The sequence below is a fragment of the Rhinopithecus roxellana genome, chromosome 6, assembly GCF_007565055.1.
Source record: "Rhinopithecus roxellana isolate Shanxi Qingling chromosome 6, ASM756505v1, whole genome shotgun sequence".
NCBI lineage: Eukaryota > Metazoa > Chordata > Mammalia > Primates > Cercopithecidae > Rhinopithecus > Rhinopithecus roxellana.
In genome coordinates this window covers 134423282-134447886 of record NC_044554.1, presented here as the reverse complement: position 1 = coordinate 134447886, position 24605 = coordinate 134423282, and the positions used below count along the sequence as shown (strand labels likewise).

Here is a 24605-nt window from a genome sequence, read left to right as displayed (position 1 = left end):
CAAGATGAACACAGAAATCTCTATTTGGGTTGATAGTCAAGCTCTGAAAAGCATCATACACCCTCAATTCAACCAACACTTAACTTACTGAGCACCACCTTTGTCTACCAGATTGGAACAGAAAACTAAGGAAAGGTATCTGTGAATATATACAATACGCATCTAGGAAAGATTGTAGTAAATTATAGCCTTTCTCATCCCCACATGGAAAGTAATACTGAATAGTAATTACTGAATAGTAATATTGTGTTTTGAATAAGACAAAATAGGCCATTCAGGAAATCAAAATACAGCGGGTAGGCGGGGGGCCTTAGTACTGAGGCAACCCTTGCTTTTCAGGTTGCTGATAATAAAATTAGGAACAGCATTAATAGTGCCCTGTCATTCCCAATCGGTTTACTGTTCTAAAACCCTACCAGGAGACTTTGCCCTCTCCAGTCTTAACCTGGTATATATTGTTCATTAAAACTGGAGGTAGAAAGATAGGAAAAGAACAAGTGAAGGTTTTTATATACTTAAATTTAAAATGATGAGCACTGCATACACATCTCTAGTGCTGAGTCACATGGAAAAAATTGAATACGCATTTCTTTTAAGATGGTAAAGTCCTGTTTCAGTCTTAATTCAACCAAAAGTTATCTACAAGAATAAATTTAAAAGCAAATTACTTATGAGCAGTTACTCCGTTCTTGAGAAATAAAAGATTCAAATTCACCTCTTTCTAAATTTAAAGGCACCAAAAAACAATATTCAAAGAAACAACTTAAACTTTAGCTCCAGGTTCTAGATCCAGACAAATTTCAACAGGCACAACCCACCTTGTTTCTCCCACTGAAAGCAGTTATAAAATCTGGACCGAAAGTATCAAACAATAATTTGAAGACTCAAAGTAAAGATAGCAGACAGATTGGGAACTCCATAGTACTACAGAAGCTGAAGTGATTTGCTTCCTTTTTTTCCCTCTGCTATGCCCCAGCCTAGATTCAGTAGCAAAAAACCTGCAAGTTGTTAGTGCACACAGACAGATCTCAGGAAAAGCCTTGTAGTTTGGGCTGGAGAAGCAAGAAAGAGGAACGGGATGCACAGCAGGTGGTGAGAGGAGGTGAGCAGGCCTAACTGCCTGAACCCTGCCTCCTGTCAGATCAGCGGGGGCAACATTAGATTCTCATAGGAGTGCATACCCTACTGTGAACTGCGCACCCAAGGGATCTAGGTTGCATACTCCTTAAGAGATTCTAACCAATGCCTGATGATCTGAGGTAGAACAGTTTCTATCCTGAAACCACTCCCCTTCCCCCACCATGGAAAAATTGTCTTCTACGAAACCAGTTCCTGGTGCCAAAAAGGTTGGGGGACCACTGATCTAAAACACCAACGGGACTAAGAAGCTATAGTTCCAAGGGGATGGGTTGAACCTGTTTGCTTCTTTTCCTTCTGTTTCCCTCTCGTTAGCCCTGGACACGTATACAGTTACAGGAAGTACACAGCCACGCAACGTATCTAAGGCCCTTGCTTTTCTGATTAGAGAATCAAAAAGGGAAGCCTCAGGGAAACAAAATACTAATCGTGTCTGGAATTGGTTCCTTCCAGTGGGTTCTTGGTCTTGCTGACTTCAAGAATGAAGCCGCGGACCCTTGTGGTGAGTGCTACAGTTCTTAAAGATGGTGTGTCTGGAGTTTGTTCCTTCAGATGTTCAGATGTGTCCAAAGTTTCCTCCTTCCGGTGGGTTCGTGGTCTTGCTGACTTCAGGAGTGAAGCTGCAGACCTTTGCAGTGAGTGTTACAGCTCTTAAAGGTGGCGCATCAGGATTTGTTTGTTCCTCCCGGTGGGTTCCTGGTCTCTCAGAATTCAGGAGTGAAGCCGCAGACCTTCGCAGTGAGTGTTACAGCTCTTAAAGGCAGGGCGGACCCAAAGAATGGGAAGCAGCAAGACTTACTGCGAACAGCGAAAGACCAAAACTTCCACAACTTGGAAACGGGACCCAAGCTGGTTGCGACTGCTAGCCCAAGTGGCCAGCTTTTATTCCCTTATTTTGCCCCACCCACATCCTGCTGATTGGTCCATTTTACAGAGCGCTGATTGGTGCGTTTTTACAGAGTGCTGATTGGTGCATTTACAAACCTTTAGCTAGACAGAGTGCTGATTGGTGTGTTTACAACCCTTCAGCTAGACAGAAAAGTTTTCCAAGTCCCCTCCTGACCCAGAAGCCCACCTGGCTTCACCTCTCAAAACCATGGAGACAGAGGAGTTCATTCAGCTTCAACATCACCAAGTTATCAGAAATCAATAAAACGGATAAACCTCTGCAAGGCTGATGAAGATTGTGAGAGAACACAAAAATTACTAGTATCAGAATTAAAAAGTGGAGATATCACTAGCGACCCTACAGACATTAAAGGATAAGGGAATACTACAAAGCTTTACATAACTTGTCCATTATGATGTAAAGTTATTTTAAAAAAAGGAAAAGAAAAAAATAAACAACTTGGATAAAATTAACCAATTCTTTGAACACTACAAATGACCCAAGATGAAATAACCTGAAGAACACTATAATTACTGAAGATATTGAATTTGAGCATTAAAAAAGGGGCAGGGGGAACTGGGGCTCACGCCTGTAATCCCAGCACTTTGGGAGGCTGAGGCAAATGCATCACCTGAGGTCAGGAGTTCAAGACCAGCCTGACCAACATGGAGAAACCTGTCTCTACTAAAAATGCAAATATTAGCTGGGTGTGGTGGCACATGTCTGTAATCCCAGCTACTTGGGAGGCCAAGACAGGAGAATCACTTGAACCTGGGAGGCGGAGGTTGTGGTGAGCCGAGATTGGGCCATTCACTCCAGCCTGGGCAACAAGAGCAAAACACCATCTCAAAAAACAACAACAACAACAAAAAACTTCTGAGAGAAATTGTTCAAGTGGTTTCACAGGTGAATTGTATCAAACAATTAAAGAACACCAATTCAGCACAATCACTTCCAGAAAACATAAGCATGATTTCCCAACACATTTTAAGGCTGCTACCCTGGTAAAAAAATCAATGACAATCCAAAAAAAAACAAAAACAAAAACACTACAGACCAATATCCCTCATGAGCAGAGACACAATAAGTCCTCAACAAAAATGTTAGCAAATTAAACCAAGCAATATCTTAAAAGAATAAAATACCACAATAAAGTGGAGTTTATCATAGGAATGCAGGGTTGGTTCAACATTTGTAGGGGTAAAAAGTCAATGTAATTCATTTACAGCCCAGAAACTACATGATAATGTCAATTTATGCAAAAAAAGCATTTGAAACAATCCAACATTCACTCATCATATAGATTGTCAACAAACTAGAAAGAGAAGGCAATGTCTTCAACCTGATAAAGAGTATCTACAAAAAACCCATAGCTAACATTTTATGTAATGATGAAAGACAGTGTTTTCTCACAAAAACTGAGGACGGGTAAGGATGTCGACTCTCATTAGAGGTCCTAGACAGTACATTACAGCAATAAAAGAAAAGGCACACAGACTATAAAGGAAGAAATAAAATTATGCCCATTTGAATACATAATTGTCTAAGTAGAAAATCCCAAGCAATCTATTAAAAAATAAAAAACAAATTTTCAGAACTAGTAAGTTTAGCAATGCCAAAGGATATAAGGTCAACACACAAAAATTTAAAATATTTCTACATACTAAAAACAAGTAGAAGTCAAAACTTAAAAAATAATATTCACCTACTGTTTAGGAAAAAAAACCAAAATAACAAGTGTTGGAGTGGATGTGGAGAAATTACAACACACTTGGACACTGTTGGTAGAAATGTAAAACGGTACAGCTGCTATGGAAAACAGTATGGCAATTCCTGAAATAATTAAAAATATAATTGCTGTAACATCTTTTTCACTGGTTTATTCAAGGATGGGAAAAGAAGAATTGCTATAACATCCAGCAATCCTACTTCTAGGTACATACCCAAAAGAATTGAAAGCAGAGTCTCAAAGAGATATTTGTTCACCTACATTCACAGTGGCATTGAACACAATAGCCAAAAGGTGGAAGCAACCCATATACCCATGGACAGAAGAATAAACAAAATGTAAAATACGCATATAAAAGAATACTACTTAGCTTTCAAAAGAAAATTCTGACACATACTACAACAGCGGTCCCCAACTATTTTCACACCAGGGACTGGTTTCATGGAAGACAGTTTCTCCACGGACAGAGAGTGGGGTTAGGGGGATGGTTTCAGGATGGAACTTTTCCACCTCAGATCATCAGGCATTAGATTCTCCTAAGGAGTGAGCAACCTAGATCCCTCAACGTGTGCAGATCACAATAGGGTATGCATTCCTATGAGAATCTAATGCCACCATTGATCTGTCAGGAGGCAAAGCTTAGGCAGTAATGCTCGCTCACTTACCACTCACCTCCTGTGGTACAGCCCAGTTTCTAACAGGCCACAGACAGTATACCAGTCTGAGGCCTGGGGGTTAGGGACCCCTGTGCTACAACATGGGTGAATAGCATACTAAGTGAAATAAGCCAGTCATAAGAAGACAACTTAGTAAAGTTGATAATTATTCCAAAAGGGTTTTTTTAACTTATTACAATCCCAATAAAAATCCCAACAGAATTTTTGTGTATAGACTTACTGGTTCTAAAATACATATGGAAAAGCAAAGTAACGACAATAGCCACGATTCTGAAAAACAATGAAGTTGAAGGAGTAATACTATTCAATTTTAAGACTGACAATATAAAGTCACAGTAACCAAGAAAGTGTAGTAGCAAAGGGACAGACATATAAATTAATGGGAGAAAAGAGTCCAGAAACAGACCCACCCAAATATGGTCAATTGATTTGTAACAAAAGTGTGAGGGCAATTCAATGGAAAATGAACAATATTTTCAATTTATGGTGTTAGAATGAAACATTTACATGCAAAAAATAAAACCACGGCCTGTGAATCATACATTACATAAAAATTAACTCAAAATGCACCATAGGTTTAAGACAACAGGAGAAAACCTTCATAACTTTGATTTAGGCAAAATGTTTTTAGACAGGACACCAAAAATACTATTCATAAAATGAGACTGGCAGAAATGAATACACTGAACTTCATTAAAATTTAAAACTTTTGGCCAGGTGCGGTGGCTCAAGCCTCTAATCCCAGCACTTTGGGAGGCCAAGATGGACTGATCACCTGAGGTCAGGAGTTTGAGACTAGCCTGGCCAACATGGTGAAACCCCGTCTCTACTAAAAATACAAAAATTAGCCAGACATAGTGGTGGGCGCTTGTAATCCCAGCTACTCAGGAGGCTGAGACATGAGAATCACTTGAACCCAGGAGGCGAAGGTTGCAGTGAGCTGAGATCGCACCATTGCACTCCAGTCTGGCTGACAGAGCAACACTCCATCTCAAAAATTTTAAAAAAATAAAGATATGAAAGAAAAAAAAAAAAAAGGCCGGGCGCAGTGGCTCACGCCTGTAATCCCAGCACTTTGGGAGGCCAAGGCGGGCGGATCACAAGGTCAGGAGATCGAGACCATCCTGGCAAACATGGTGAAACCCTGTTCCTACTAAAAACACACAAAAAAAATTAGCAGGGTGTGGTGGTGGGCGCCTGTAGTCCCAGCTACTCGAGAGGCTGAGGCAGGAGAATGGCGTGAACCCAGGAGGCGGAGCTTGTAGTGAGCCCAGATCACGCCACTGCACTCCAGCCTGGGCAACAGAGCCAGACTTTGTCTCAAAAATAAAATAAAATAAAATAAGAGAAAAAAAAGAAAAAAAAATAGCCAGGTGTGGTGGTGCACACCTGTAGTCCCAGCTACTCGGGAGACTGAGATGGGAAAATCACCTGAGCCTGGGAAGTCGAGGCTGCAGTGAGCTGTGATTGCGCCACTGCACTCCAGCCTGGGCGGTAAGTCAAGATTCTGTCTCCATCAACTAATGAAGGGCATGACGACTTTTAAGATGATCATATCCAGAAAAACTATAGAAGCGCAGGACAAAAGTCCACGCAGCACAGCACAAAGGACGTAGGGTAAACATGGAGGGAGCAGGGTGGGGTGAGAAATGCTTGCCTCATATACCATTCATACATACTGGTTGTAGGGAACTCTGGTATTCCCCCTGTACACCCATCACCAGATTACTTCTAATGATGTGAAGTTTGGCCCATCCCAGAGCAGCCATGCATGAAGAACTCTACTGTCCACAGTTCTTTAAACAGAGAACTTTACTAATAACTTCCCCAAGGAAGTTCATTCATCACTCGTAACCATACATTACTTCCAGACCTGGGGAGGATTCAGTTTCTACTGGCTTTACTGTCAAGCTTTTCAGAGGCATGTTGAAACCAATGATACTGGAAGAAACAGAAACAACCCTTTGGGAAGAAGTTTTCTGTTAAAGCAACCTGATTGACAGTAGACATTAACACTTTCCAGCTGCATGATCCTGGACAAGCTACTTCACCCCTCTGTACCACCACTGCCTTAACTGTACAGTGGGGACATGGGACTGCTGTGAAGATTAAAACATGTTAATTCAGTGCCTAGCACGTAAGTGCCTAGTGTCAGCTACTTACTGGCCAAGTGCTCAAAGTCAGGCCACTGAGAAGAAGAAAGGCATCTACCGAGAACACGCAGTTTATCTGCTATTTATTTAGAACTCCAAGCTGTCTGCTATAAAGGCAACCTTTAAATTGGTTATTTCTAATATTTAACATTTCTGACTCCCATTACTTCTTGCTCGCTCATGAATAATCTCAACATCACTGTTTCTACAGATGTTTTCCTCTGTTGAGTTAAAGCACCTCACGGTGTTAGCTTTACATCCAATTACACTTAAAACTCTTCTCAGCCAGGCATAGTGACTCACACCTGTAATCCCAGCACTTTGGGAGGCCAAAGTGGGGGGATCACCTGAGGTCAGGAGTTCAAGACCAGCCTGGTCAACATGTGAAACCCTGTCTCTACTAAAAATGCAAAAATTATCCAGGCATGGTGGCACACGCCTGTAATCCCAGCTACTCAGGAGGCTGAGGCAGGAGAATGGTTTGAATCCAGGAGGTAGAGACTGTAGTGAGCTGAGATCACGCCATTGCACTCCAGCCTGGGCAACAAGGGTGAAATGCTGTCTCAAAAAATAAATAAATAAAATGCTTCTCAAATTTCTATTTGACATTCATTCCTGTATCCATACGGACCAAGTAGCACCTAACACAGCACCAAAAACAATCAGCAGTTGGACAGAAGATGAATGACAGTTCCTGCCTTTAAAGATGCCAACATCCAGCAGGTTTGTCACCTAACTCACTCCGTGGCCCCTGCCCACTCTCTTCCCCAGGAAGTCATCCACCTCCCCAACAAACCTCAAGACAGCTTTCCATTCTCAGCACACCTTCATCCAAGGCTTACAGTGGGGTTTCTCTGAGCTATTTTATGTTAACTATGGTATTGTTTTGTTTTTCCTCCAGACTAGATAACATGGCATCACTACTTTCCCACTTATTTCTTTTATTTATTTATTTATTTATTTATTTATTTATTTATTTATTTATTTATTTATTTTAAAGCAGAGTCTCGCCTGTTGCCCAGGAGTACAGTGGCACAATCTCAGCTCACTGCAACCTATGCATCCTAGGCTCAAGCAATTTTTGCGCCTCGGCCTCCTGAGTAGCTAAGATTACAGGCATGCGCTACCATGCCTGGCTAATTTTTGTATTTATTGTAGAGATAGGGTTTTGCCATGTTGGCCAGGCTGGTCTCGAACTCCTGGCCTCAAGTGATTTGCCTGCCTCAGTCTCCAAAAGTGTTGGGATTGCAGGCCTGAGCCACTAAACCAGGCCTACTTGTTTCTTCTAAATAAGGAATACTTGGTTTCCCTTCTTTGACCAGAGACTCACTTAATATTCATCTTCCCAGATTAATTAAGTCCAGGAAAAAAATCAAATATGCAAGTGTTGAAGTAAAACCAAGAAACGTTCTGAATTTCTAGCAACACTGTGATTTTAAAGTATGTATTCCCCATAAGTACCTGTCAGACCACATATTCAAATCTTTGCTCGGAAAACAGTCATTCCAGTCATGAGCGATGTGGGGGCCCCACGAGCATGGAGAACCTAACCTGGTGATGCAGGTGACTAACTGTAGCACAGGCTGTTTCCCCACACAGTAAACATGGGGAAATATTGTTTCACCTTCCTCATCAGCCCCCAGAATGACAACCTTGCCTGCCCTTTCCTCTAGGACCACCTCATTTACTTAATGTCTTCCTTTACATAAGATCTTATATGCTTCACTTCAGGGAAGGTAACCCCAGCTTTGGGCATTTTTTTTTTTTAGACAGAGTCTCACTGTTGCCCAGGCTGGAGTGCAGTGGCGCAATTTCCGCTCACTGCAAGTTCCGCCCCCTGGGTTCACGCCATTCTCCGGCCTCAGCCTCCCCAGTAGCTGGGACTACAGGCGCCCGCCACCACGCCCAGCTAATTTTTTTTGTATTTTTAGTAGAGACGGGGTTTCACTGTGTTAGCCAGGATGGTCTCGATCTCCTGACCGCGTGATCCACCTGCCTTGGCCTCCCAAATGCTGAGATTACAGGCATGAGCCACCATGCCCGGCCTGGGCATTTTTTGAGTACTTATTAGGAGTTTTGATTCTTTTGACTGGACAGAAAGAAATAAGAAAATAACATTTGGAGAAACTGAGAAATCATTTCCTTAAGACTCTGGCCTTTTTTTTTTTTTTTTTTTTTTTTTGAGACAGAGTCCCACTTTGTTACCTAGGCTAGAGTGCAGTAATGCGATCTTGGCTCACTGCAACCTCCGCCTCCCAGGTTCAAGAGGTTCTCCTGACTCAACCTCCTGAGTAGCTGGGATTACAAGCTGGTGCCACCACACCCAGCTAATTTCTGTATTTTCAGTAAAGATGGGGTTTTCTCCATGTTGGCCAGGCTGGTCTCGAAATCCTGACCTCAAGGGACCCACCTGCCTTGGCCTCCCAAAGTGCTGGGATTACAGGCATGAGTCACCACAACTGGCCCCATTTATTATGTATTTTTTACATACAAAAAGACATTCCTGCCGGGTGTGGTGGCTCATGCCTGTAATCCCAGCACTTTGGGAGGCTGAGGTGAACAGATCACTTGAGGTCAGGAATTCCATGACCAGCTTGGTCAACATGGTGAAACCCTGTCTCTACTAAAAATATAAAAATCAGCCGGGTGTGGTGACAGGCACCTGTATTCCCAGCTACTCAGGAGGCTGAGGAAGGAGAATTGCTTGAACCCAGGAGGAGGAGGTTGCAGTGAGCCGAGATTGCATCACTGCACTCCAGCCTCAGTGACAGAGCAAGGCTCTGTCTCAAAAACAAAACAACAACAAGACATTCCTTAAATTTAGAAAATGGAGCCCACTTGAGAAATTGAGTAGGCAAAAGAAAAAATATCTAAAGGTGTTTAACATCAAATACTCCACTAGGACTTTCTCCCAAAGTCCTACCCTTATTCACTCAAGGAAGGGCTCTCAAATCCTCCTCCTAATGTACGCCTCCCTTGTGGCATCTGAATGTCCACATCGTTGTCTGCTGGGACTATTTCTGTGGAGGAGCCCTTCCAGTTCTGGTCACACTGAGTCTACTCTTCAGGTACCTCAGGCAAAACAGTGACAGATGGATGAAAAAACATTTTCTCTTATTTCTCTGCTATATTCCATATATTTGGGAGAAAACAAACCTACCTAATTCTCTAGCAGTGAGTCCTTCAAAAAGTCTCCCGCCAGGTGCGGTGGCTCACACCTGTAATCCTAGCACTTTGGGAGGCCAAGGCAGGCAGATCACAAGGTCAAGAGATAGAGACCATCCTGGCTAACACTGTCTCTACTAAAAATACAAAAAATTAGCTGGGCATGGTGGCACGCGCCTGTAGTCCCAGTTCCTCAGGAGGCTGAGGCAGGAGAATTGCTTGAACCCGGGAGGCGGAGGCTGCAGCCAAGAACTGCTTGAACCCGGGAGATCGTGCCATTGCACTCCAGCCTGGGTGACAGAGCAAGACTCCGTCTCAAAAAAAAAAAAAAGTTATCGTCTCCCTGTATCTCCATGTGCCATAAACATTTAGCAGAATCCAGTGCCCACCCATAAGTGCTTTATCATCATCTAAAACTAAATGGTTAGAAACTGTTTAAACCTGCTTGACACAGCATGTAAGATATGCTGCCCAGAGAACTTGGGGAATCCCCTTCTGATCATTTAGTAGTATATGGTGGTATACAGATAACATAAATAATGAAGATCTAACAGTAACAGAAAGGTAACACTCCAGCTACAGATCTTACAAAACGCCATGTCACGAGTGTTTCTGCTGTGGTCCCAGATTCTATCACCTCTTCAGTGACTTCACAGAATCTAGCTTACAAGATGACTCCTAGAATTGGGGGAGGAGGGTGTTTCACTTCAAGGTTAGAGGTTTGCCTTGATATTAAGCTCTCAGTTCCATCAGACAGACAGGGTATATGAGGCATTAGGGCAAACAAAGAAAAATAAGCTCTCAGTTTCAAATGTGCTTCTCAGCTTTGTGATGCTGGGTGTAGGACTCTGGACTCTAATCTCTCCTTTGCCAGCTGTTACCTGTTAGTTTCTGCCAATAGAAGGCACCAGAGGGGTACTAGAAAGCAGGAGTCGGGGTAGAGACGACATGCTCTTGCCCGTCTGTCAGTCGGCATCCCCACACCCACAGGTCCCGTCCATCAGTCGACATCAGTAGGCCTTGTCAGTCGGCATCCCCGTAACCGCAGGTCCCTGTCCATCAGTCGGCATCACCGCATCCGCAGGTCCCGTCCTTCGGTTGGTATTACCGTACCACCACATCCCGTCCATCAGTCGGCATCACCCCATCTGCAGGTCCCCATCCGTCAGTTGGCTTCACCACATCAGCAGGTCCCGTCCGTCAGTCGGTTTCACTGCATCACCAGGTCCCGTCCGTCAGTCGGCATCAAAGCATCACCAGGTCCTTTAACTATCAGTCGGCATCACCGCACCACCAGGTCCCGTCCACCAGTCGGCATCACCACACCACCAGGTCCCGTCCACCAGTCGGCATCACCGCACCACCAGGTCCCGTCCATCAGTCGGCATCACCGCACCACCAGGTCCCGTCCATCAGTCGGCATCACCGCACCACCAGGTCCCGTCCATCAGTCGGCATCACCGCACCACCAGGTCCCGTCCATCAGTCGGCATCACCGCACCACCAGGTCCCGTCCATCAGTCGGCATCACCGCATCAGCAGGTCCCGTCCGTCAGTTGGCTTCACCCCATCAGCAGGTCCCGTCCCGTCAGCCGGCATCACCATATCAGCAGGTCCTGTCCCTCAGTCGGCTTCACGCATCAGCAGGTCCCACTCGTCAGTCGGCATCACCGCATCCGTAGGTCCCTGTCTATCAGCCGGCGTCACTGAATCAGCAGTTGGTTACATCCTCTAGCTCCTCTGGACACTCAGAACAAGATTTATAACTCCTCTCTCTTCCCCCCATCCCAGGCGCCAGCCACAGTCAAGGAGCTGCCATTGCTCAGAAATCTGAGTCTCAGGTGCTCAGGGCTCTTCCCTCCAAGTCTCTAGGATCCAAAACCTCAACTTCCTCTTTGGCCTTCCAGCCCTCAGGCCGTGGCTGCTCCTTAAAGTTACTACTCTGGATTCTCTTTGTTCTTTCGCCTTTCAGCACCTGTATGATTCTCCCTGGTGAAATACCGAGGGTATTATCTGTGCTCCTGCCTGGATCTCACTGAGACAAGCACAAAACCGAAGGCTGAGAGCTGGTGAATTTGTTGTTGTTCTTATTATATCATAGTTAAAACATATTGTGTACTTATATGTACCAAGCACTGTTTTAAAGGCTTTAGCACGCATAATCCTATTTAATGCTCAAAGCAACCCAATGAGGGGGCCACCATCATCACCCTTGTTAGAAACGAGGAAAATGAGGCTCAAAGAATTTAAAAAAACTGTTCAGAGATCCCATAACTAGATCACACAATGAGAAAGTAGTGGAGCTAGGACATAATTCTGAGTCTGACCTCAAGGCTGCCCCATTGTTAGAAACGAGGAAAATGAGGCTCAAAGAATTTTAAAAACCTGTTCAGAGATCCCATAACTAGATCACACAATGAGTAAGTAGTGGAGCTAGGACATAATTCTAAGTCTGACCTCAAGGCTGCCCCATTTCCTGCAAAATAAATAAATAAATAAAATAATAACTCTAAGGCTTTTTTTAGGTGCTCCACGCTGCTTCACAGGGCTATTTACGTTGCTCACGAAGAACTTACTATAGTGCTTTTTTTTGTTATCCTTTTGAGTCTTACTCATAACAGGCCTCTTCCCTTTTTTCATCCCACTGCTCCTCTAGCAAAACAGTATCATTTGTCCTGTGGAATATCCCATATTCAGGACATGGCTAGTTGTTTCCTTGATGCATCATTTAATTTGTCCCTCTATCTTCTGTATTTCTTGTAAACTCAAAGTTAGATTAAGACTGAAGCCAGTTGAACCTATTTAGATAAGACTATTTTCTCTGTGGTGACATGTATATTCTACTGCATCAAAGTAGAAGGCACATAATGTCTGCTCATTCCACTTTCAGTGATTCTAAGATTAATTAGGGACTCAAAGCCTAATCTTCCATTATAAAAGTTGTCCGAAACTGCAAAATTATCACTGTTTATAATAAGGCTTTGGCAGAGAACAAGTGGCATATCCAGCGTGAATAAATAAAACATATACAGGCTGGGTACAGTGGCTCACGCCTGTAACCCCAGCACTTTGGGAGGCTGAGAGGCAGGTGGATCACCTGAGGTCAGGAGTTTGAGACCTGCCTGACCAACATGGTGAAACCCCATCTCTACTAAAATTACAAAAAATTAGCCGGGCGTGGTTGGTGGGATGCCTGTAATCCCAGCTACTCGGAAGACTGAGGCAGGAGAATCCCTTGAACCTGGGAGGCGGAGGTTGCAGTGAGCCTAGATTGCACCATTCCACTTCAGCCTGGACAACAAGAACAAAACTCCATCTCAAAAACAAACAAACTAAACATACAAAGTGACCCTTCTAGAAAAGGAAATAGTGTTCCTTCAAGTCTTTAAGGAAGAAAAACACCTAACAGCAGCAGCTCATCTTATTCCTCTCAATAAAATTGTTTTTGTTGATCAATATGTAAACAATCATTAAATTTTTAAAGGGAGTCAAAGGTGAAGAATTCCAAAGTCTAGTTCCAAGCATCTTACGATTCAGTATGTGCTCTTAATTAATTTTATCTTGCATGCCCATATTTGCCCATTTGAAAACAGAGATAACCCACTAACTTGACACTATCTCAAAGGACAGTAAGGAGAGTAAAGTGAAATACAAAAATTAAGAAAAGTTAGATATGGCAAATATCCAGAACAAGGGAAAATGCAATAAACTAAAGGCTAAATTCTCTAAATTTGAAGAGATTATGAATGAATTAAAAGGAAACTCTGCCCATAGCAGACATGCTAGTACTCTAATAATTTACTTAAACTTGGTTTCTACCATTTGGCTATTTCATAGAAAGCTACATTACACTAGATGTAGCTCCTGAACAAAAAAATCATATTAAATTACATTTTAAATCATATTTAATATGGCTCATCTTAAAATAAGGGGATCAAACTAATAATCTTGCTATTACAACACTTGAGGACCTATCCCCCAAGCTACTGAATTCCCTAAACAAATGTTAATCTAAAACAGGAACATATAAAAAGTTTAATCTTATAACCCACCGCTTCCATCTATAAAGTATATTTTTAGTGCATTATATAACTTGCAATATATTCAACATATACCAAAAACCAACCCCTTCCTGCAAAACTTAATCTCAATAATATTGTTTTGAAGATAAATATTCTCAGCACTAACCACTTGTGACCGAGAAACCTTGGAGAATCAGACTTAGATCAACTTCCCTCAACTTCCCACCAAAGTAACCTTTTAACCAAACAGAAGACTAATCTAAAACACACATAACTAGTTACTCTTGATTTTTTTTATATTAGAAATACATAAAAGCTAAGCAGTTTCTCTGCACCACCCTCTCCAAGGTGAGTTTTTAAAACTTTCAGGTTCCATTGTCTGAAGAATCAAAAGACATTTTCTTTTAGCCCTTCAACTACAGGTGTCTCAAATTCTCACCATGACATCATGATTATGCTTTGGAAATTGCTGACACAGGCTATTCAATTGTGCTAAATAGTTTGTGTTTGTGCACATTACACAATCAGTGCAGTGCCACCATCTGAGCAAAAGGAAGCAGAATAACATCTTAAAATAAAAGCACAAAGTAGCAGGTATTTGTTGTTTTAAAACTTTGCCAAGATAGGAGCTTCATATTTAAATACAATTGGCAAATTCATCAGAAAGAACTGAAATGAACAAAATCCTTTTGGGAAGGGACTGAATGAGAAAGATTACCTAGTTACCCAAGAATATATTTCAATTTTTGGTTTCTTATCCCAAAGAGCAGATTTTTAAAAGATACACTGTGCCCTTACGAAGAAAATCCCACACTAAGACATGGGTCATAAGAGAAGAATTTTATGTTCTAGCACACCCAAGAGTTGAGGAAAGGAGAAAAAGCTTTGAAAAAACTAACAGCAATAGGTTTCCATACTTAGATCTTAATTTTAAATATAGAAATTCTTACCTCCCACTGTAAGTGAGGCGGGATATTTCGTATCTGAAGTTTCCGAATCCTGCAGAAGAATTAAAACGTTTTTTAAAAGAAAAACAAAACATAAAAGCAAGACAATAATAGCCAACATGGAAGTTTAGAAATTACTTAAAATATTAACTCTATATTAATTACAAACCAATATCTATTAAGAAAATACAGCCCAAGAAGGAAAAGCAAAGAAGCAAAGTCATAAAATGCAGAGACCATTTGGAGATCCAGTATTTATTGGACTGTTATGACTTATTTTAAAAGTCACTAAAATTGGTAGACAGAATGTTTAAAACACACTTATCTGATGACTACATTCTAAGTTCAAATCCTTTAGCTTCAAATAAGGCATCCCAGGACACAAACAAGGCCTTAGTCCAGGTGATCTTACTCTGACTGTCACAGCTAAGGAGTCCATAGATAAAACTCAGGGAAATAAAAATGAGGTGTGGGTGGGAGGAAATTACACATTTATCTTCACTATCCCCTAACTGAAATTTAACATGTCCTTCAATTATGAATGCTGGCACTAAACCACAGAATTACAGTACTTGTAATTTTGACATCAATATAAATCAGATATTTTCATACCACATTAGACTGTTGAAGATCTTTAAATATCATCTACACTCATTACTGTGAAACTTAGATGTGTTGCTAGAACTTGTTACTTATTATATTAAGCACCTATCACTGAGTTTTAACATTCTGCTAACTACGTTTCAAAATAATTGGTTTCCTTTACAATCCTATGTATTTTATGCATTTTAAGACATCCTAAGACCAGGCACAGTGGCTCATGCCTGTAATCCCAACACTTTGGGTGGCCGAGGCAGGTGCATCACTCGAGGTCTGGAGTTTGGGACCAGACTGGTCACGTGGTGAAACACCGTCTCTACTAAAATTACAAAAAAGTAGCCAGGCATGGTGGCAGGTGCCTGTAGTCCCAGCTACTCCAAAGGCTGAGGCAGGAGAATCTCTTGAACCTGGGAAGCAGAGGTTGCGCTAAGCCGAGATCGCATCACGGCACTGCAGCCTGGGTGACAGAGCGAGACTCCATCTCAAAAAAATAAAAAATAAGACATCCTGAAACATAAGAAGAGATTCAGAGGTTTCAGACTGCGAAAGTAGTACACAGTAGAGAAAATGTGAAAAATCAGTACCTTAGTTCAAATGCCCCCCACACATGTATATACATACGTATAAGGGAAGGAAGAGGGTGATGCAAGTAACACAACTGTATGTTAATTGTATGAGACCATACTATAGAAGTCACATGCCAGTCACTTCCTTTGAAGGAGGAAGGATTTAGTCAACTAGCTATTAAAAACAAAATAAAACAAAAACTAGCAACAGAGCCTGACATTTCAAGTGAAATAAATTACTTAACTTCTACAATTAGAACTATAGGACAGGACTTGTGGCTCATGCCTGTAATCCCAGCACTTTAGGAGGATCACTTGAGCCCAGGAGTTCCAGACCAGCCTGGACAACAAAGCCAAACCCCATCTCTACGAAAATCTTTTAAAAATTTTTTTAAAATTAGCTGGGCATGGTGTTGCGTGCTTGCAGTACCAGCTACTCAGGAGACTGAGATGGAAGGATTGCTTGAGACCAGGAGTTCAAAGCTACAGTAAGCTGTGACTGCACCACTGCAATCCAGCCTGGGCAACAGAGTGACACCCTGTCTCAAAAAGAAAAGAGAAGAAAAAAGAAAAAGAAAAAGAAAAAATAGAAAAAAACAAAAAACTATAGTGAACTTTTCTTTCCAGGTCAAATAATCCACAATTTTGAAGTATCAGAGCAAAACACCAGTTTAGTCCAGATTCATAGCCTAGTTTAGTCCTTTGCCTCTTCCCTTTCCCCAAAAGAGTGAGAACAAACAAAATACCACAGCTGCCATTGATCCCTTCGAGAACATCAAAGAAAATCTAGATTAACTAAACTCAGGTACAGCCTGTCTACAATCATAAAACGGAGGAGGAAAGGAAGAGAAGCACTTTTACGTTATTTTCATGACAAAGTAAAAGCACAGTTATCAGGACAAAATATACCAAAGAGATAAAAGAGAATGCCAGTTTAAGAGAGAAAAAAAAAAAAATCCAAACTATAGCTAGTATAAATTTACAGACAAAATGCTAGTTTGGGATTTGTTTCAAAATAACTCATGTGGTAATAACTGTTAAAGCTTCAGGACAGGTACCTCTCTGCTTTTATGTAAGTTTTATAATTTTTCTTTTTTTGTGTGTGACAACAGTCTCACTCTGTCGCCCATACTGGAATTCAGTGGCACAATCTCAGCTCACTGCAGCCTCTGCCTCCCAGGTTCAGGCAATTCTCCCACCTCAGCTTCCTGCGTAGCTGGGATTACAGGCATGCGCCATCACACCCAGCTAATTATTGTGTTTTTAGTAGAGATGGGGTTTCACCATGTTGACCAGGCTGGTCTCAAACTCCTGACCCAAGTGATCCGCCCGCCTCCACCTCCCAGAGTGCTGGGATTACAGGCGTGAGCCACTGTGTCAGGCTGTATTTTCTATAAAAGGTTTAAAAAATATACCCTAATAAAAAGATCTGTAATTCATAGATTTCACAACTGTTATATGTTGCTTCAGTTAAAAGAAAAATTGCCGCCAGACGTGATGGCTCACACCTGTGATCCCAGCACTTTGGGGGCTTAGGTGGGTGGATCACCAAAGGTCAGGAGTTCGAGACCAGCCTGACCAACATGGAGAAACCCCAACTCTACTAAAAATACAAAATTAGCCGGACGTGGTGGCACATGCCTATAATCCCGGCTACTCGGAAGGCTGAGGCAGGAGAATCGCTTGAACCCAAGAGGCAGAGTTTGTGGTGAGCCAAGACTGTGCCACTGCACTCCACCCTGGGTGACAGTGAGACTCAAAAACAAACAAACAAACAAAAAATAAACAGTGAGTCTCAAAAAAAAAAAAAAAAAAAAAAAAAGTTGCTCACACTATATTTACCTGGCTAACGAAGGTATGATTTACTACATATATGCAATTACTAATCTGGTTTGTTTTTTGTTTTTGTTTTTGTTCTGTTTTGAGATGGAGTCTCACTATGTCGCCCAGGCTGGAGTGCAGTGGCATGGTCTTAGTTCACTGCAATCTCTGCCTCCTGGGTTCAAGCAGTTCTCCTGCCTCATCCTCCCGAGTAGCTGGGACTACAGGTGCATGCCACCACATCCAGCCAACTTTTTATAGAGATGGTGGCCTCGCTACGTGGTCCAGGTTCATCTTGAACTCCTGGACTCAAGCAGTCCTTCTATCTTGACCTCCCCGAAGTGCTGGGATTACAGGCTTGAGCCACCATGCCTGGCCCTATTCTGTTTTAATCAAGTATCTAACACAGTAAGGATTTGCAGCAGTGTTAAGAAACTAAGTATTCACCTCCACTGGCCTCATTTTGGAGGGTGTATATATTACCAAAAAATTTTCCCAAAAGTACACATGTAAATATACATGGAGAGTTCAGGTTAATTAGCACATGATCATACACATTACAAAAATAAATATTCACTTCACAAATAGGATACTATCTTTCGTTCATTAAGAGTAATCCAGGCGGTACACAGTGGCTCATGCCTATAATCCCAGCCCTTTGGGGGGCCAAGGTGGGAGGAGTGCTTAAGACCAGGAGTAAAATTAGCCTGGCATGGTGGCACACGCCTGTAGTCCTAGATACTCAGGATGCTGAGGTGGAAGAACCACATGAGCCCAGGAGTTTCAAGTTTCAATGAGCTATAATCATGCCACTGCACTCCAGCCTGAGCAACGGATTGAGACCCTGTCTCACACACACACAAAAAGCAATCCATTTGCCATGTTTTCCCAAAGACTTCTTAAGAATCTCATACTCAAGGATCCCATGGATTTTCTACCCACTCTTCAAAACGTACATCCAACACCCATTTAATTACTGGAAGTTTGAATGTTACTCCAGAATAATTATTTCCCTTAAATGGTTTTCTAGCTTCCCTTACCTGATACTCTTAAGTGTCATTTTAGACAAACATCTGAGTTATTTTTATGCAGTGTTTTGCTTTGTTTTTCAGATGGGAGTCTCGCTCTCTCACCCAGGCTGGAGTGCAGTAGCGCAATCTCAGCTCACTGCAACCTCTGTCTCCCAGGTTCAAGCAATTATCCTACCTCAGCCTTCCTAGTAGGTGGGATTATTAGATGCCCATTAATTTTTGTATTTTTTCTTTTAGTAAAGATGGGGTTTCACCATGTTGGCCATGCTGGTCTCAAACACCTGATCACAACTGATCTGCCTGCCTCAGCCTCCCGAAGTGCTGGGATTGCAGGTGTGAGCTGCTGCGCCCGGCCCTGCAGTTAGTGTTTTGATATCTAGAATTGTTCTTTCCCATTTGTTCAGTAACTAATCTTAAACTGTGTGATGTTTACCTCTGGCTCCTAACCCTGTGCTCTGCCCTTATCAGTACAAGAGCCGAAATTCTCAACATTAACAGGAATGAACCAAAGGCATGAATTATAATCATCCAGCAGAGATAAACACAAACTTCTGGCATGGAAAGAACTGGAGAAAAATCTATCTCAGTCAGCTATACAATTAAAATACTCTACTGCTTCTTTGGTTACGTTCCATCTGAGATTTGAGAATTAGTTTATATTTGGGTTTGATTCTAAATACTTACAAGTCAAGAAAAGGTATTAATATTTTAATAGAGTGTTTCTATCATACTGATTACCAAGTCATTAAAGTTCAATTTAACTATCAGCAAATAAATTAGTGTTTCACCACCTCCTAAAACACACATAAATACATAGGATGCACACTCCATAACAACAGGGACTAATTAGGTTATCTTGTTCGTTGCTGCATTCAGAGCTTGAACAGTGCTTGGCATCTGATAAGTATTCAACTGATAGTTAAAATCTGTTACAATATATAGACTGGGGGAAAAGAAAAAAAGACTCACAGAACCACCATCCAGAAACTCACATTTCGAATGATTTTCTTATAGCTTATAAAGGGACCAAGAAAAACAACTGCCACGCATTTCTGAGAATGGGAAAAAAAAAATTGAATTATTTAAGCACTTGCATTATTTTTAAAAATTCAGGCTGGGCACAGTGGCTCATGTCTGTAATCCCAGCACTTTAGGAGGCCAAGGCAGGCAGATCACGAGGTCAGAAGTTCAAGACCAGCCTGATCAACATGGTGAAAACTCGACTCTACTAAAAATACAAAAATTAGCTGGGCTTGGTGGTATGCGCCTGTAATCCCAGCTACTCAGGAGGCTGAGGCAGGAGAACTGCTTGAACCCGGGAGGCAGAGGTTGCAGTGAGCTGAGACTACACTACTGCACTCCAGCCTAGGAGACAGAGTGAGACTACGTCTCAAAAAAAAAAAAAAAAATCAACACAGTTTAAGGGTTTCCCCCACCAGAGGGGAAATAGGGTAAATTTTAGTTCTCAGGCTAATAGATTAAAAATTTAAAGGCCAGGTGCAGTGGTTCAAGCCTGTAATCTCAGCACTTTGGGAAGCCGAGGTGGGGGGATCATGAGGTTAGGAGTTCAAGACCAGCTTGGCCAAGATGGTAAAACCCCATCTCTACTAAAAATACAAAAATGAGCCGGGCGCAGTGGTGGGTACCTGTAATCTCAGCTACTCGGGAGGCTGAGGCAGGAGAATCGCCTGAACCCAGGAGGTGGACATTGCAGTGAGCCGAGATCGTACCACTGCACTCTAGCCTGGGCGACAAAGCAAGACTCCATCTCAAAAAAAAAAAAAAGAAAGAAAGAAAGAAAGAAATTTAAAAACTGCCCACTCTGCTAGAAATATTATTATGAAAATTCAATAATCATTTATTAAAAGCATGTTTAATTCCAAAAGAAAGAGTCAATAGTAGGCCTGGCAGGGTAGCTCATGCCTGTAAACCCAGCACTTTGGGAGAACTGCTTGAAACCAGGAGTTCCAGACCACCCTGGGTAACAAAATGAGACACTCCCCCCTCCAACAGCCCTGCCTATCTACAAAAAAATCTAAAATTAATTTTTAACAAGCATCAATAGAGCAGCTCATGTAGACTCTGAAGGGCATCTTCAAGATCTTTAGTAATCGATGAAACTGATTTAAGTTGATTTTAGAGAAATCTAATTGACACCAACTAGAGAAAGTGAGCCTCCATATACCCATCACCTGTTCCAATTAACGAATATGATAATCTGATCTTGTTTATTCTATACCCAAACCTGTACTAAGTCTCCCTTACATAGCATGCCATGCTGAAGTACTCCAGTAAACAACAGTGAAAAATAAGGAGCTTTATTTCAACATAACCACAACAGCATTATTGCCCCTAAAAGTGATTAGCAAAAGTTCCTTGTTATTAGATATCCAGTAAGTGTTTATTTCCGATTGATAATAACTATCTTTTTACATGAGGTTTGTTCATATCAAGATGCCAACAAGATACACACAAGCATACAGTTGATATGCTGATATATAATCTTAGGTCTATTTAATACAAGTTTCCCTTCACTGCTTTCTTCACATTTATGTAATGGTCCAAAGTCAAAATCCTACACGATTACTCATTCTGGATTTTACTCACTGCATCCCCCTTTGTATCGTTTTAATAATTGTTTACTACATAGAATTAGATATATAATAATGTGTTTTTTCTGAGACAGGATCTTGCTCTATTGCCCAGACTGGAGAGCAGTGGTACAATCAGCTCACTGCAGACTCAAACCCCTGGGACTCAAGTGATCTTACCATCACAGCCTTCTGAGTAGCCGGGACACAGGTATACGCTACCATGCTCAGCTAAATTTTTTGTACAGATGGGGTGTCGCTACATTCCCCAGGCTGGTCTCGAACTCCTGGCCTCAAGCAATCCTCCTACTTTGGCCTCAATAATATATAATTTGTTTATATACATAAGACATCTATGAACCCACCTCCAATAATTATAAGATAACTGAAGATAACTGGACGTCTCTCCCCCAACCCTCCTCCTCCCAGAATATAATTATCACCCCTAATTTTTTTATTCTCATGCTTTTACAACAGTTAAAATCTGTTAAAACTGATTTTTTTAGCCGGGCATAGTGGTGCATGCCTGTAGTCCCAGCTACTCGGGAGACTGAGGCAGGAGGATCAACTGAGCCCTAGGGAGGTCAAGGTTGCAGTGAGAGGTAGTGGTGCCACTGCATTCCAGCCTGGGCAACAGGGTGAGACCCTATCTCAAAAAACAAACAAAAAAAACCCTGACTTTTAAAAAGTAGACAAAATGCTGCTAGCAGTCCTTAAAAATGACCAAAATCGGCTGGATGCAGTGGCTTGCGCCTGTAATCCCAGCACTTTGGGACGCCGAGGCAGGCGGATCACCTGAGGTCAGGAGTTCGAGACCAGCCTGGCCAACATCGTGAAAACCAGTCCGTACTGAAAATACAAAAATTAGCCAGGCGTGGTGGCACAGGCCCGTAATCCCAGCTAATTGTGGGGGGCTGAGGCAGGAGAACTGCTTGAACTCAGACGTTGCAGCAAGCTGAGACCGTGCCCTTGTACTCCAGCCTGGGCAATAAAAGCAAAACTCTGTCTCAAAAAAAAAAAAAGGCCAAAATTGCCAGAAATGGTTGGGGGGGGGAATTTAATGAGCAAAACTTAATACTATCTAGTCAGTACTCAAATTTTCCTGATTAAAAAATATCTTTCTTAACAACTGGTATGTTCAAATCAGTATTCAGATTAAGATCTATATGTGGCATTTGGTTATGACTCTAGTCTTACAACCTAAATGTTGCCCTTTTTCTTGCAACTTATTTGGATAAAAAACCTAAAATGCTGTCCCTTGTCCTCTAGCTTCTCACTGCCTGGAGTTTGCTAGTGACACTCCTGTAATAGTGTTTAATACATTCCTCTGTTCCCTATAAAGTTGTAGTTAGATCCAAAGGCTCAACTTGGTTTCTCTTGTTTCGTGTTTGGGAGAGGCAATATTCCATAGGGAGTGTTCTGTACTTCCATGGGAGTTGTTACCTCTGATGTCTTTCTGTGACGTTGGCAGCTACTAGTGATCACTGCCTAAATCCATTATTTCATTCAAGGTTGAAAATCATGATTTTCTCATTCTGTCATGCCTTCTGTATTTTTTAGCCAGTTATTCCATAAAGAACAAGTGTCCCTCATCAAATATTTGGATGCTCTGAAGCATACTAAGTACAGTAAAGACAGGATACTTTATTCTTTCCCTTCTGTAGCAGATGGTTTTGTGCTTCTTATCACATCACCTGACTCACTGCTGTGGTGGACAATCAATCCCACACACATTTCAGTTGTCTTGCTTCTTTCCACCTGTAAGCACATACCTTACACAAGGCTGCTTCTTTATCTCAGGGCTTTCTCCAAAACCTCTAAAGTACAGGAGCAGCCCAGAAACACTGGACAGAGAAAATCCTTAAGAAGAACACACATAGGCTGGGCATGGTGGCTCACACCTGTAATCCCAACACTTTGGGAGGCCGAGGCGGGCGGATCATGAGGTCAGGAGATTGAGACCATTCTGGCTAACATGGTGAAACCCCATCTCTACTAAAAATACAAAAAATTAGCTGGGCATGGTGGCGGGCGCCTGTAGTCCCAGCTACTCAGGAGGCTGAGGCAGGAGAACAGCGTGAACCCGGGAAGTGGAGCTTGCAGTGAGCTGAGATTGAGCCACTGCACTCCAGCCTGGGTGACAGAGTGAGACTCCGTCTCAAAAAAAAAAAAAAAAAAAAAAAAAAGAAAAAGAACATTTATAAATGTAGGTGTATGAGGGTGGGGGCAGGGAGCTGTATGAGGGTGGGGGCAGGGAGCTCCAATTTTTCAGATGGATAAACCTGGGAGGCATTCTGCGAATTTCCTGGAGATCCCGTTTCCCTACAGGAAACTCAATAAAGTACCTATCATTGGCTTTTCCTAACTCCCCAATTCATTCTCCCCCTTCCCTCACTTCTTCTTGAAATTATCTCCAAAATAAACCAACTTTGGCAAATCCCTGTCTCAATCTCTGCTTTAAGAGGAGTCCAGGATGGGCACAGTGGCTCACATCTGTAATCCCAGCACTTTGGGAGACCATGGTGGGAGGATCGTGGGAGGATCGCTTGAAGCCAGGAGTTAGAGACCAGCCTGGGCAACACAGCGAGATCTCGTCTCTACAAAAAAATTAAAAACTAAAAAATTTTGCCGGGTGTGGTGGCTCATACCTGTAATCCCAACACTTTGGGAGGCAGAGGCAGGCAGATCACCTGAGGTCCAGAGTTCAAGAGCAGCCTGGCCAACATGGAGAAACCCCATCTCTACTAAAAACACAAAAATTAGGCTAGGCACAGTGGCTCACGCCTGTAATCCCAGCACTTTGGGAGGCTGAGAAGGGTGGCTCATGAGTTCAGGAGTTCAAGACCAACCTGGCCAAGATGGTGAAATCCTATCTCTACTAAAAATACAAAAAATTAGCTGGGCGTGGTGGTGGGCATCTGTAATCCCAGCTACTCAGGAGGCTGACGCAGAGAATTGCTTGAACCCAGGAGGCGGAGGTTGTAGTGAGCTGAGATCGCACCAATGCACTCCAGCCTGCGTGACAGGGCGAGACTCCCTCTCAAAAAAAAACAAAAAACAAACAAACAAAAAACAACCAGGTGTGGTGGTGCACACCTGTAATCCCAGCTACTCGGGAGGCTGAAGCAGGAGGATCACTTGAACCCAGGAGGTGGAGGTTGCAGTGAGCCAAGATCGTGCCACTGCACTCCAGCCTTAAACACAGAGTGAGACTCCATCTCAAAAATAAATTTTTTAAAAAAGGCTGGGAGCAGTGGCTCATGCCTGTAATTCCAGT

The 24605-nt window shown here is 42.3% G+C and overlaps 1 protein-coding gene across 1 annotated transcript in view; it reads right to left on the bottom strand.

The window, feature by feature from the left end:
- IGF2BP3 (insulin like growth factor 2 mRNA binding protein 3) overlaps positions 1-24605 on the bottom strand; it is a 153884-nt gene that overhangs the window by 87275 nt on the left and 42004 nt on the right. Inside the window, exon 3 of the mRNA XM_010353052.2 lies at positions 14723-14771. Within this exon, the coding sequence (XP_010351354.1) occupies positions 14723-14771 (49 nt within the window). The remainder of the gene's footprint in view (positions 1-14722; positions 14772-24605) is intronic.